The 15,433-nt window shown below is 41.8% G+C and overlaps 1 protein-coding gene across 2 annotated transcripts in view; it reads right to left on the bottom strand.

The window, feature by feature from the left end:
* Positions 1-1,388: 1,388 nt before the first annotated feature.
* The window catches only part of Wdr64 (WD repeat domain 64), a 115,450-nt gene continuing 101,405 nt past the window's right edge, over positions 1,389-15,433 (bottom strand). The window contains exons 24-28 of one of the 2 annotated variants that reach the window (XM_021175403.1): positions 12,962-13,150; positions 10,651-10,756; positions 8,902-8,982; positions 7,361-7,459; positions 1,389-1,837 (exon numbers count right to left, since the gene is read on the bottom strand). In XM_021175403.1, the coding sequence (XP_021031062.1) occupies positions 1,757-1,837; positions 7,361-7,459; positions 8,902-8,982; positions 10,651-10,756; positions 12,962-13,150 (556 nt within the window). In that variant the 3' untranslated portion in view covers positions 1,389-1,756. Of the gene's footprint in view, positions 1,838-7,360; positions 7,460-8,901; positions 8,983-10,650; positions 10,757-12,961; positions 13,151-15,433 lie in introns of those variants that run through there. The other variant, XM_021175408.1, reaches the window with a different exon arrangement.

The following is a 15,433-nucleotide window of genomic DNA, read 5'->3' as shown; positions in this document are numbered from 1 at the left end:
AAAAGACACAGCCCTCACCCCAAAGGATAAACAAGTGTATTCCAGAGGCAAATATAAGTGACCATGTCCAGGAGCACAGAATAGGGTTTCTCCAAATATCGTGTGCTAACAAGGCAGCAAAGCATGAACGTTTATAGTTACAGAACAAAGAAAGTCATAAACTAACACTTTCAGATAGCTTGGTGGGTACATGTAGTATTTGAGTAAAAATGCCCTTCTCCCCTGGCTCTCCTATTTGCATGCTTAGTCCCCAACTGATGAACTGTTTAGAAGGGATAAGGGGTGTGGTCTTGTGAGAATAGATTTGTCCTTGCTGGAGAAGGTGTGTCCTTGCTGGAAGAGGTGAGCCAGTGGTAGTGGGTTTTGTGGTTTTAAAAGCTCAGGCCAGACCTAGTGTCTCTCTGCCTGTTGCCTGTGATTCAGGATGTGAAGGTCTCAGCTACTTCTCCAGTGCCATGACTGTCTGTCTGCTTCTCACCACGATGATAATAGACTAACCCTCTGAAACTGCAAGCAAGCCCTCAATTATATGCATCCCCCTTTTAAGATTTGCTTCAGTCATGGTGTCTTTACATAGCAATAAAACAGTAACTAAAAGCATATCAGGTAGGCAGGTTACAGCAAAGTGGGGGGAAAACTCAGCTGTAGGCCTTCGATGCGATCTGACAGCATTCTTAGCCCTTCCATTGGTGGAAACGAGGCGTCTCTTTATATATTCCAAAGGATGAACCTAATGGTCACGGCAGACACAGAGTCATGCATAGAGGAGGACAATCAGTGGCTAGTAAGGAAACTAGAGATATCTCTAAGATAATTTGCCTTTGCACTTGCAACATTTCAACCTCTCCATGGCACTGAAGTTATAATCAGCCAATCAGCTTTTGTAGTCACAGCTTCATTCCAAGACTTCTCCTCCATAGCTCCCAGATGACACTACCGCCTTACCCTGCCTCCTCCACTGAAACAGACAAACATTGAGAGGCTGGGTAGGGATCTTCTTCTTCTTCCTCCTCCTCCTCCTTCCTCCTCCTCTTCCTTTCTCTTTCTCCTCCTCCTCCTCCTCCACATCCTTCACATCCTCCTATACACCCTCCTCCTTTTCCTCCTCCTCCCCCTCCTCTCTTCCTCCTCCTTTTCCTCTTTTTCCTCCTCCTTTTCCTCCTTCTTTTAATAATAATTTTCCTGTCACATCTGGAGGCTGAAGCAAGGTAACCTTAAATTCACCCTTCCAAAGCAATCTAGTGAGACCTTATCTCGATAGAGAGCTGCTGATATAACTGACGCACCTAGCATGTCAGGCCCCTGGATTCAATTTCTAGTACTTCAAATAAACAAAGTGACAATGACAGTGGTCCTTTGTACATACAGACAACAGAACACACACATGATTTGCCTCTTACTGCGCACGCTCTAATTCTGGTTATGGGTTGGGGTGAACAGGTGGAGATAGGTACAAAGCTAATCACCACTAACCATATCATTTGGGTCTACCCAGGCTACTGATTTTGTTTATGTCCTTGTGAGATCTTGTTGACAATGATGAGAGACATTGCCCATTTGTTATGTTTTTCTATGTGTAAAAAGTTGGCAGACTGGCTGCAGATCCTGTGAGGTCACCAGAGCCCCTTGAGCAACCTCCATTATCAGGATGGCCTGTAAGAGAGACGTGTAACCATCTGATGGTGTGGCATCCTCATCTTGACTAGATCTGGACCTTGTGGCCTCCTGTACAGCAGCCAGTTCTAAGGCTTCCTCTTCACTTGGGTGTGGTTGGGAAGAAGGATGAAGCCAGATTTATCTGTGGGACCAAATTCCTCTTCAGGCTTTTCCTCCGTGACTGCGGGATAAAGGGTACATTGGTTATTAAAAGGCATTATAGACAAGTGCAGTTTCCCAACTTCTACCACTAAACATTTTTCTCCTCTTAGACAAGTAATGAAGTGATTTCAACAATCCTGTGCATCTCCGGGCAGAAGAGTATTGACAGGAGGAGGTGGGACTCCCAAGCTTGTAGAAGAGCTGCTGAGCTACTTAATGCGGTGCTTATCCATTCTAGGACCCATGCACACAAACTGGAAAGGGTCGGCAAGAGGATCTGTCACACATATGAGTACAGTTCAGAACATAACAAGTTTCAGGCTCGCCAGCGCTACATGGCACGACCTTGTCTCAAAAGCTTTCCTTGGGACACTGAGATGGCTGTGATGCTAACAGTGCTGACTGCGCAGACCTGACAAACTTGAGTTCTATAATCTGACCTCACTGTGGAAGGCAAAAACTGACTCCCAAAGGCTATTCCCTGACTACCACATGCTTGTTATGACACACACACACACACACACACACATACACACACACAAATAAAAAATTAAAGCCCATAGATAGATAGATACATTGATGGTAACATTCAATCAGCATTCATGGGCTACTAGTTGAATACCAGACATTCCTAAGATATTGCTGGGATTGCATACAAAATTTTATAATGCATAAAGGGAAGAAGAGATGTACACGGTGAAGAGACAAAGCTCTGAGGCTCAGCCTCTGTCTTCAGCTCTTTTAGGCCTGAACACTCTAACAGGTCTTGTCTCTGTTCCTGCCTCCCTGAGACAAAATAGGAGACTCAGCTCTGCTCATGACCTGCACATCCCAGCAGAGAGAGCACCCCCTCTGCCATTTTACATGCTTCCTCCATTTCTTTCCTGGGCTCACTACTCAGTGGGTACTCCCTCCTTCCCAGGAGTCAGTCAAAGCATGTGCCCTTAGAGGATTTACAATCCCTTAGAATAAAGACAAGGAAGAGAAATGAGTTTTCAAAACAAGAACAACAGAACACCAAGATGCTGATGTAGAAAGAGGGGATCACTGTGTGACAAGAAGTCAGAGGGTGGTGGGGGTTGGGAGAAAGATAAACCTGAATGAGGAGACTGGTGTTGTTTGTGTAACTATTCCTATCAGGAGATGACAACAGCTCATGGACCTCTGAATTATACTCTGTTACATTAAAGCATGCAGGTTTAATTAAACATGTAAACGTCTGGCTTTAAATTCCAGCTCTGTCACTAGGTTCTTGGGGGGGATCTTTGATATTTATTTCCTATGATTCAGTTTTTGGAAGTGCAAAATGGGGGTGTTCATTTTAATGTACAGTTGGAGCTCACCAACTTGGCCAAACTAGCTGGCCCGTAAGTCTCGGAGGTCTCCTGTCCCCATCTCTCCAGTGCAGAGATTACAGGCATACCCTGTTGCACCCAGCACATTATGTGGACACTGGAGATCCAAACTCAGGTCCCTGTGATTGTAGGCCAAGCTCTTTAGCAACTGAGCTCTCTCCCAAGGTTCCTGAGTATACTATTTTTGTCTGATGTAAAATTGTGGGAATTTTTATTATTAGGTTTCCTTTGGAGTATGTTGACATATACCATCTTCAACATAAATTGTTTTTCTGTGACTGGATGTTTCTATAAACTTTGTTTATTTGCTTGTTTTAGACAGGGTTTCTCTGTGTAACAGCCCTGGCTGTCCTGGAACTCACTTTGTAGACCAGGCTGGCCTGAAATTAAGAGATCTGCTTATCTCTTTTTCTTGAGTGCTGGGAATACAGGCATGTGCCACCACACCAGGCCCTTTATTTGATTTTTATGGTGTTTAGGGGTTGAACCCAGGGTTTTACACATGCTCATTAACTGCCATGGAGTTACCAAACCCCGCCCCTTCAGCCATGACTAATTTTTAGTTCCATTATGCTGGCTCTTAAAAGCTATGTGGTCCACAAATAATATAAAATATCTTGGCGTGACTCTAACTAAGGAAGTGAAAGATCTGTATAATAAAAACTTCAAGTCTCTGAAGAAAGAAATTATAGAAGATCTCAGAAGATGGAAAGATCTCCCATGCTCATGGATTGGCAGGATCAACATTGTAAAAATGGCTATCTTGCCAAAAGCAATCTACAGATTCAATGCAATCCCCATCAAAATTCCAAATCAATTCTTCAACGAATTAGAAAGTGCAATCTGCAAATTCATCTGGAATAACAAAAAACCTAGGATAGCAAAAACTCTCCTCAAGGATAAAAGAACCTCTGGTGGAATCACCATGCCGGACCTAAAGCTCTACTACAGAGCAATTGTGATAAAAACTGCATGGTACTGGTATAGTGACAGACAAATAGACCAATGGAATAGAATTGAAGACCCAGAAATGAATCCACACACCTATGGTCACTTGATCTTCGACAAGGGAGCTAAAAACATCCAGTGGAAGAAAGACAGCATTTTCAACAAATGGTGCTGGCACAACTGGTTGTTAACATGTAGAAGAATGCGAATCGATCCATTCCTATCTCCTTGTACTAAGGTCAAGTCTAAGTGGATCAAGGAACTTCACATAAAACCAGAGACACTGAAACTTATAGAGGAGAAAGTGGGGAAAAGCCTTGAAGATATGGGCACAGGGGAAAAATTCCTGAATAGAACAGTAATGGCTTGTGCTGTAAGATCGAGAATTGACAAGTGGGACCTCATGAAACTACAAAGCTTCTGCAAGGCTAAAGACACCATCAATAAGACAAAAAAACCACCAACAGATTGGGAAAGGATCTTCACCTATCCTAAATCAGATAAGGGACTAATATCCAATATATATAAAGAACTCAAGAAGGTGGACTCCAGAAAGTCAAATAACCCCATTAAAAAATGGGGCTCAGAACTGAACAAAGAATTCTCACCTGAGGAATACCGAATGGCAGAGAAGCACCTGAAAAAATGTTCAACATCCTTAATCATCAGGGAAATGCAAATCAAAACAACCCTGAGATTCCACCTCACACCAGTCAGAATGGCTAAGATCAAAAATTCAGGTGACAGCAGATGCTGGCGAGGATGTGGAGAAAGTGGAACACTCCTCCATTGTTGGTGGGATTGCAAGCTTGTACAACCACTCTGGAAATCAGTCTGGCGGTTCCTCAGAAAATTGGACATAGTACTACCGGAGGATCCAGCAATACCTCTCCTGGGCATATATCCAGAAGATGTCCCAACCGGTAAAAAGGACACATGCTCCACTATGTTCATAGCAGCCCTATTTATAATAGCCAGAAGCTGGAAAGAACCCAGATGTCCCTCAACAGAGGAATGGATACAGAAATTGTGGTACATTTACACAATGGAGTACTACTCAGCTATTAAAAAGAATGAATTTATGAAATTCCTAGCCAAATGGATGGACCTGGAGGGCATCATCTTGAGTGAAGTAACACAATCACAAAAGATCTCACACAATATGTATTCATTGATAAGTGGATATTAGCCCAAAACTTAGGATACCCAAGATATAAGATACAATTTGCTAAACGCATGAAACTCAAGAAGAATGAAGACCAAAGTGTGGACATTGTGCACCTTCTTAGAATTGGGAACAAAACACCCAGGGAAGGAGTTACAGAGACAAAGTTCGTAGCTGTGATGAAAGGATGGACCATTTAGAGACTGCTGTATCCAGGGATCCGTCCCATAATCAGCTTCTAAACGCTGGCACCATTGCATACACTAGTAAGATCTTGCTGAAAGGACCCAAATATAGCTGTCTCTTGTGAGACGATGCCGGGGCCTAGCAAACACAGGAGTGGATGTTCACAGTCAGCTATTGGATGTATCACAGGGCTCCCAATGGAGAAGCTAGAGAAAGTACCCAAGGAGCTAAAGGGATCTGCAACCCTATTGTTGGAACAACATGATGTACTAACCAGAACCCTGGAGCTCTTGTCTCTAGCTGCATATGTATCGAAAGATGGCCTAGTCGGCCATCACTGGAAAGAGAGGCCCATTGGACTTGCAAACTTTATATGCCCCAATATAGGGGAATGCCAGGGCCAAAAGAATGGGAATGGGTGGGTAGGGAAGCGGGGGGCGCTATGGGGGACTTTTGGGATAGTATTGGAAATGTAATTGAGGAAAATATGTAATAAAAATATTAAAAAAAAAAAAAAGCTATGTGGTCATCTTCATTTCTAAGCTTGGTATTTGCATAGAAATAAACTTACATTTAACTTTAAATTAGATAAAAATGTAAAGAATAAAAAGATAGGGAACTAAATATACGAATTGTAAAACCCAACAGAAATGTGTATACATTTTACCTTTTACTTTTGGATTATTTCTACCACGCCGTTTCATCTGTTCCTTACAACTAAAAGCAAGAAGTATTATTTTTATAGAAAACTCCTCTCTTGCCAGTAGCTCTTTCTTGACTAACTGACAGCATGGCTGACGAATGCCAGTGCAAAAGCTAACAAAATCCCAAAGACATTTTCTCACCTTGGTTTCATAAAAATGGCTTGTAAAAAGTGACTAGTGCTGTCAGTGTGTCTGTTATCAGGTACTGAGTTATTGATGGACAGTAAAAGCTGTATGCTGGACTACATCCCTCTCTTAATGTTGGACGTACCCTGATGGCTAGATAAAGGAGCAAAGGTTAAGTCAGGCCCATGGGAGCCTCTAGTGCCACCGGAATAAGATTGGATCCTGAAATCTGATGGGAAAGATCTCAGTCTTATCATTTAATTAGCATGTGATCTTTGGTACCAACTCCCCACATCTTAGAAGGACTTCCCACTTCCTTCTGACTTGATTGTAAAAAGAGAATCCTTTGTAATAAGAACACTTTGAAATGTAAAAAGCACTGCATGTTATTTTCTGTTAACACATAGGGACAAATGCTGTTGACAAGTTCACTGATACCAGGGCTCCCACTGCCTGCATAGATGCAGGAAGATCCTAAAGGACAGTTATGGTGGCTTAGCCATTCATATCCAGTTGGCTTCTAAAGCCACTTACAGAACTTATTTGAAGATGCATCAAGACAGCCTCATTTGTTCAGACTTTGATTTTCCTTCCTTTCTATCCAACAGACATATGGATTTTTATCTCACTGAGCTAAACACATACATATCCTTGAAAATATGCACTGAAATAATTTTAGGCTTAGAATGTTTTGGGTGACTGAGAAGTGATTAAGAGCACATTTTGTCTGTCTGTCTGTCTGTCTGTCTGTCTGTCTGTCTGTCTGTTCCTGTGTGTCCCTGAGCATGTGTATCTGTCTGTCTGCTGTCTGTCTGTCTGTCTGTCTGTCTGTCTGTCTGTGTCTGTCTTTCTTCTTGTGTGTCTCTCTGTGTGTGTATATCTGTCTTCTTCTCTCTCTCTCTCTCTCTCTCTCTCTCTCTCTCTCTCTCTCTCTCTCTCTCTCTCTCTCTCTCTCTCTCTCTCTCTCTCTCTCTCTCTCTCTCTCTCTCTCTCTCTCTTTCTGTGTGTGTGTGTGTGGGTATGGAATTAGAGTACTCTGTGGGATGCACGGAACTTACTTTGTCATGTTTCTTCTTCATATAAACACCCTCCACTGAATCTCTTTGTACTTCAGAGCCAATAAGGGGAAGGAATCTTAGACTCGTGGGACTTGGTACCTGCAAAGCACAGAGTTCATCAAGCATGCTTAAAGTATTTACTTCTGGAATGCAAACCTGAGATTGGGGTGCCATGGGAGAGGCGCATCTGCTTCAAGCCACATGCCCCTTTTGGATATCCATTGTTCTCTCTGTCTTTCTCCCTGTGTTAGTTTGGTTTGTCTAATTTCACTGTGTACCATGTGTGTGTTCTTGGTGTCTTCAGTAGCCAGAAGAGGGTGCTAGATACCCTGAAACCCGAGTTACAGGAAGCTGTGGCTGTCATGTGTATGCTGGGAATTGAAGCTAGATCTCTGGAAGAGCAGCAAATGTTCTTAACCACTGAGTAATCTCTCCAGCGCCATGCTTTTGAGATTTATGTATTTCAAGCTGGCCTTGAACTCCACACCCTTCTTCCTGATCACTCTCTGCTTCATTTACTGATGCAGGATAATGGGAGCTTGCCAGTTGGGGCTGGTCTATCTAGCCAGCTGGCCTAGCAGATTCCCTGCCTCTACCTTCCAAGCACCTGGATTGCAAGTGAGGTGTCTGGATTTCCCAGCCTTTACATGAGTTCCGAGGACCTATCTCTGGTCCTCATGCCTGTATGGAAAGTACTTTCCTCACTAAGACAGTTTCCAGACCTCTACATTAGGTTTTGAGGACTGGTCTCTCATTGAGCCTCAAGCTCATTGATCAAACTAGAATAGTTGCTCAAGAACCCCAGGGAATGTTTTATTTCTGCCATCCCAGCACAGGGATTACAGATGCACTCTATGTTTTTGTGTAGGTGCTGAGGATCCAAATTCAAGTCATTATATTTGTATGGTAAGAACTTTTAATGACTGAACCATCTCCTCAGACATTCACTGTTAATTCTTGGTCACTGTCAGCATCATAGTTACTTGTTATCTACTACAGTGAACATGTCCTTATAGAGTTAAGTAATGCTAAAGATCTATGCTGATATTGAGTTGACATATTTGGTATTTGGTTTATTATTTCCTGGCTGCCTTCATTAGATACTTAATACTGGTTGCTTGGGGTAGAGACTTGGATGATGGATTTGATGACTTTTGGACAGATAATAGCATAGGCACAGTGATGGAGTATCTCGTTATACTCAAGCCATGCTGGAATATAGGGACAGTATGGGGAGAACACAGGAGAAAACAGGGTCCAAAAGTCTGGCAGAGCCAGATCATAGAAAGTTTGTATGTTCTTCTAAGGCATCTGGGTTTTATCCTGAAGGTATGAACTGCTAGGTCAAAGCTCAAAGACACTCTTCTGTGCAACAGCAGAAGTGAACGATTCAAGCTACTAATATATACATGACCCAAGACGTGTCCGGGATAAGAACCACTACATTTACGAAAGCACCAGAAGGCTGATTATGTCAACAATGAGAAGTCAGATTTTGTATTGTCCTGTTACCACTGTAGTTCTAGAAGCTTCTAACTTACCCTGTATATAGGCAGAGAACCAAAAACAATCCCTGCCTCTCGGTTTTCTGTCAGGAAACCTTCCAAAGCATATCGGCGAATCTATAAAACAAAGCAATGATTTACTGGAAGGGGCACGTTATATCCATCAAATATTCATCAAAATATGGGGGGTCAAGCCTAACTCACTGATGTAGATCTTAGGCAAGTAGTCTATTGATAACAAATTAGGGGAAGGGGCTGCCCCAATGGAAATGATATTATTTGCACTGCAAACTGTGTGTCCAAAGGAAATTATCAGAAAACTGAGTAGTTTAATCGGAGACTTCAAGTGAATCACATCTCAGCTTAACTGGTGTGGAAGCCTGTTAGCTCACTGGACAAGTGAGGTGGGATGATAAGGAAGTGAGAGAAGAAATTTGGTGTATTCAAGTGTTTCAATGACTCTACAAAGCCTTTCTAAGGATGTTATCCAATTTTCTTAATATTTCAGTTATCATCTCAGCTTTAGTTTGATGTGTGTGTGTGTGTGTGTGTGTGTGTGTGTGTGTTTTGGAACAATTCTCTATGTAGTCTAGGCTGTCCTGGAACTCACTATGTAAACCAAGCTAGCCTTCTAGCCCAGCGTACTTATGCCAGTCTCCTGAGTTGATATACAACAGTAGGGCCCAGCAATTTTCAACCTTGCCAGTATCATGCTGTCACATTTCTCTTCAGTGACATTCTACCAGTTTGTATGACTGTCACTTCTGTTTTTCTGACAACCTGAAGATTGCTGTTTGTGGTATCACCAGACTATTTAGATCCTGGAATACCCAAAGTGGAATCTCATAATGTTGTTGCAGTGCATTTCTCTGTGTACTAAAGAGGTGTCTTTCCATGTGCTTATTGGCATGTATTTTTTCTTTAGTGAAATATCCAAGCTTTTAAAGCAATTTTAGGACTCTTATTTTTGGAATTTTTTCATATTCCAGGTACCAACCTCTGCTCATTTATGAGTGTTCTGAAGATGGGTGAGTTTGGAAAGGTGAAGGTACTTTCTGCCTGTGTCAAAGGTACCCCAGATGAGTCGCATGCTAGGGAGAGCTCAGAAAGAGTGAGTGTGACTGACAGACCGATAGACTGTGGGGCCAGGCCTGGGCTAGAGATTAATTCCGACAGGTGTGCTTGCTTTATTTGTTGGTGAGCCAGAAGGAATTAATTAATTAATTAACTAATTAGTTAATTCCATACCTCTGGCCCCACACTACATCCATCCTCTAGCATGGTAAATAATCCCAGCTCATTTTTTTTCTCAGATTGCACAGTAAACAAAACGTGCCCCAGAATGGACACTCACTGCCAGGGATGTTTGGAAACAGCCATTGCCAGCCCTTAAACTGGGATACTGCACATGGACTCTATGACTGAGGGGAGAGGTGCTCCTAACTTACTTAAGGGTGCCCAGAGTAATCATTCCACTCCAGAAATACATAACCTTCCCTACTGAGTCAGGGGGACCTGCGACCATATGCTGCATTTTTTACTTTGATGATGCAGAGAGAGGGAACCCAAATGAGGAATGTGGGTTCCCCATTCTCCTGAACCCCTGCTTTCACTTCAGTTTGGTTTCTTATTTACAAATCTATAAGAGAATTGATTTGTATTGTCTATGCCAAAAAAGTTGTGGCAGTTTTTAAAGAGCAACAAACAAAAAGCCCCGGTTACAAGAGTGAGAATATTTGAATTCAAAAATTCAAAAGCAAAGGTAAGTTTTGTTATCTTAGCTACCTTTGGAGAAGAAAGAGACTTGAAAAATTTAAAATCATGTTGCACTTCAAAGGGACTGAGAGGTGGTCGCTTAAAAAGCAAAGACATTGAGCTCATTTTTTTCCATCTGCATACAAAAATACAAAAAAAATAAAAGGTCAGGTACGTAGTTATAGCTTTCATTCCTTGCCAAATAGTCAAGTATCCATGTGTCCTCTCTCTCTCTGCTCCCCATATTGCCTGACTCTCATGGCACCAGTCCCAATGACGCTGACTCTACCTAATTCTTATTCCATTTTGCTTCCTTGATCTCCCTCTAGGGAAACCACAGTGATTTCTACTCTTCCAGGATAAGTCTGTGTAATTAAAATCATCAATTGTCATTTGGGGGGAGCCCTATATAGTAAAAATGAGGGAAAGTCTTATAAATTCAATGCTTGATTTTGAGTGGCCTTGGAAAGTTCCCTACAGTTAAAACTTATTTACATACATATTTAGGAAGTCATAACTGAGCATTAAAAACACCTTTAAAACAAAATCAATAATATGTCTCGAGCCATGATCATTCTAGGCCCAGAGAGAAAGCTCAGTGGGTACCCCCGATTGGCTGATGATATCAGTTCAGTTGCCAGGACCCACATGGTAGAAGGAAATAACTGACTATTATCTGCTGTCCTCTGACCTCCACAGATTCGCTGTTGCATGAACTCTCTGTTCCTCCCCCACCCCCGAAACAAACAAACAAACAAATCTAAAGTTACAGAGTCATTCTGTAGAACAACGCTTAATTTACGCTATAGAGCAAACTTAGTTTGTAAAAACACAATGTGAGCATAATCATACATTTAAATTATTTGAGTTATGACAACCCTTTCATGCTTTGGTATTTGCAAGTTCAACCTGACCCCTCTGCTTGTAGTATTCACTACTAGTTTTTCAGGACAATATTTTGAGTGCCTGTTGGGTACTAGCATTGATCTGAGAACAGGGGATATGAAAATGTGTTGACAAGACTCTGGCCCTCAAAGGACTCATGCATAAAGAAGACTTAATCACAAACTAGAACACGAGAGTAATCTGAAATATGAAGACCCATGATAGTTGACATCAATTCAGCAGAAGCTAGAATCCCAAGAATCAAGCTTGTGGGCGTGGCCAGGAGGGATGCTTTGTAGGTTGATTGAGGTGAGAAACCCTACACTAAATCATTCCATGGGCTGGGGTCCTGACAGAACACAAAGGAAAAACTAAGATAATCAACGTTCTGTCACTCTCCATGTCATGACCAGTTTCTTCAGGCTCTTGTCGCCATGACTTTTCTGCCAAGATGGGTGGTGCCATGTAACCATGAGACAAAACAACTCTTCCTTGAGATATCTTTGCTAGGTATTTGGTTATAGCAGCAAGTAGAGTAACTAATACATGATACATGGATATTCAAGTCTGGAAAATTAACCCCAAATAGGGCAAATTACCACTCCTTGCTGAATATCACCACATAGGTCTAGTTCTACAAGTCTATCTCATATATTTTTTATCCAAGCTCCTTTCTATTGCTCCTTACTGTTCAGCCAAGGCAAGCCTCAAGCCTCCCAGTGGAGCTTTTCAGACATCTGGAGACCTTCTCTGTTTTCCCCAAGTTGGCTGTGTTTTTGAATCCTGTAGTTTCTGACTCTCACCTTCAATTTTTATTTCGAGCATTTACTGCATTCCTGGCATTAAATGATGACATTCAGTATTCCTAGTTTTGACTCACTTAAGATTCTCCAACAGGACTTTGTCAACTGCCTCAAGAGGCTTCTGCCTTGGAAGATAGTTATAAGCCACCTGGTATGGGAACTGAACTGTGGTCCTATATAAGAACAGTAAGTGCTCTTAACCACAGAACCACTTCTTTGGTTCATTGGTTATGGTGTTTTTTGTTTGTTTGTTTTGTCTTGTTTATTGACAGAGAGTTTTGTTAGGTTGCCCATGACAACCCTGGGAGGACTAAGACTGCAGGCATGAGCAGTCAGAGCTACTATACTTCTCCACTTCCCCCTTGGCCCCATATGTAGGACTATATCATATCATGGTTATTTGGCACCTCTGCCGACACAAATGTCTCTTTGTTCTTCTTTGGTATTGCCAACTGGCTATTAAGAATTAGAAGTTTCCGGGACTACTACCTTATTACTGAATTTTAATTTTTAATTTACATGTTTCTCCCTTCCATGGGGCTTCAAAATTATTGAAAAGTTTTGATTTTGAATTTCTCATTGCATCACAGTGTCACCCCATAGTAATAATTTAGTTCTTGTCTGTTCATTTCAAGAAAACTAAATGGCCTCACCTTTCACGGTCAAATATCAGAGGATATTCATATTTTTGTGTCTTCTCTGTGAACTTGCTTTCTTCTTTAATCTCTATGGGATATTCATTAACATCACAAGGCAAAATGAAGTCACTTGTTTGGGAAAGGTCAAACATTCTTCGTTGTCCAAAATACCCACAGTAATGACCACTGGTGGAATTCCAGATCCTGGAGGAGAGGCGAGGAAGGAAAGGGCAGTAAGTGGATAGTCAGAAGAAGTGAGCTTGAGCACATGCCATAGAGCATACGGATTGCCTTGGAAAGTTCTTTCAGTAGTCGTCTCCCTAAATGCTATAAATAGCTAAACATATGTGAACATGTATTTTGTATTTTGGAACTTAGGGCCTCAAGCATACCAGCTAACCATCCTGTCATTGGACTACACTCCCAGCCCTTAAAGTGAACGTTTTGATCGGTCAGAATTCTAACCTGTAACTTTTTGGCATTAGCCAACTTGAACTTTTGCCTGCAGTCTTCACCGATGAAAGCTAGAAAACAAGAAAGACATTTCCCTCCAAACAACCCTGCTACCACAAGCTCATCAGAACCCATGCTGAGAGTTTATGAGTTAAGTTAGGTCTTATCATGGGCTATGTTCATCTGTCCTATAAGGAAGCCATCATCAACAGAAACTCGTGACAAGAGAGATCTGCAAATGCTTTTAATGATACTGAATTCCCCTCACGTTCCAAGGACAATCCTTCCCCTTTTAAGTTCACAGCTGAGTACTGAGAAAGAATGCTAAGGGAAGTTCATTTTTACCCATCAGTATTATTTGTCTTGCCATTGGCCCCACGAAGCTTCCCCAGTCTGCCTAGGTGATTTAAACTAATATAGAATACCATTAGCAGGGCTGTGTGCTCTGTATCTTACAGAGAGATGTTTTGTGTCTTCATTTTTCTTCCTATTTCTTTTGAGGGTCTGGTCCAGCCACCCAGAGATTTAGAGGGAGTCCCTGGTTAGACAAGGCTATCTCATGAGATACTGCTCTTTCTGTGTTAGCCTCTCTACAGACATCTCTTTGTCTTGATTTCAACACTAACCAGGGGTTCTGCTGTACTGACCAAGAAGGAGGAGAACCTAGAGGGACTAAGAGTAGATTCTACACAATTCCAGTAGAGACTACCTCCATCAGTAGATGGAGGGGACAAGCACGGGTATCCAGATGAGACTCCTCATGCTCGACATGGTCTGAGGATTTAATGTGAGCATCTTACACACCTCCTATATTTTAGTTTACAGCACTACTGAGGTAGCATGGCCTGCCCACAGCCGTTACCAGTAAGGAAACAGAGTTATTTATAACAAGCCCTTTAAACAGAGAAGCAAGAAGGTTGAAAAGCTAAATGAATTCTGCTCCAGACACATAACTAAAGTGATGTGCTCCCAACCTCACAATGTTTCTTGTTCTTCATGGCTCTGAACCAAGTTAATAACCCCATCTGATATTCTGAACCTTAGACATGGACCCTGAGCTATCATGAGACTTCTGATTTTCTGTCCAGTGAACCAGGCTTAAGTCTCAAGTATGATTTTTTCTCCATTGAAAAATCATAATCATTTTATAAACAAGATTTAGAATGTTAGAGGGCATGCCTGTTGAGAGTGTGGCAGTATATATTAGCCAAAGGATGTGGCTTACTTACAAAGGCGGCAGTGCTTTGTGACCGCTATTAATAGAGACGAGCTCTATGAGTCGAGTATCTGGGGAGTGTTCCACTTAAAGGAATCATAAAAATAATCTCTCCAGGCCAAGGACGACTGACTTTAACAGTGCACTATTCTAAATGTCTGTGCCCCTCCCCCAAAGTCATGTTGAACCCTAATTCCTAATAGGAAGGCATGAGATGGAGTCTCTGGGAAGTGTTTAAGTCATGAGAATTCTACATTCATAAATGAAATTAGTGCCTGCCTTAGTCTATTTCTCTTTTTTTATAACTGACAGCATGATGTATTGAGACTGAGAGATTCAAAACTAGATGGTCATATAGGGTGAGGTCCTCCATTGCTAGTAGGGGCCTCTCTACAGAGTCCTAAGGCTGTTCAGCAGCATCATAGGACAAGGCAAATGTATCCTTACTCGTGACGTTTATCCTTTAACTTTCTATATTTATTGAGTGTGTGTGTGTGTGTGTGTGTGTGCGCATGGGTTCTTGTGTGGAGGTTAGAAGTTAATTTGTGAAAGTTGGTTTCTTCTCTATTATGTATGCTTCCAAGCCCAAACAGATCATCAGGCTCAGCAACAAGTACTTTTGCTCTCTGAGCCATCTTGCCAGCCCTCTCTTCTTATGAACCACAGTCTCATACATCAGCACCCTACCTTGGTCATTACCTTGGTTACTTCTTAGGAGTCATAACCTCTAAATATCACTGTCAAATTGAGTTCTTGTTCTCTTAATGCCTTACATCGGTGATGAAAATTTAACAGGAGTTTTAGAAGGAACATTTAAA

Source organism: Mus caroli, chromosome 1, assembly GCF_900094665.2.
Source record: "Mus caroli chromosome 1, CAROLI_EIJ_v1.1, whole genome shotgun sequence".
NCBI classification, from domain to species: Eukaryota; Metazoa; Chordata; class Mammalia; order Rodentia; family Muridae; genus Mus; species Mus caroli.
Note: the sequence above shows the minus strand (reverse complement) of the source record. Positions and strands in the feature narration are given on the sequence as shown.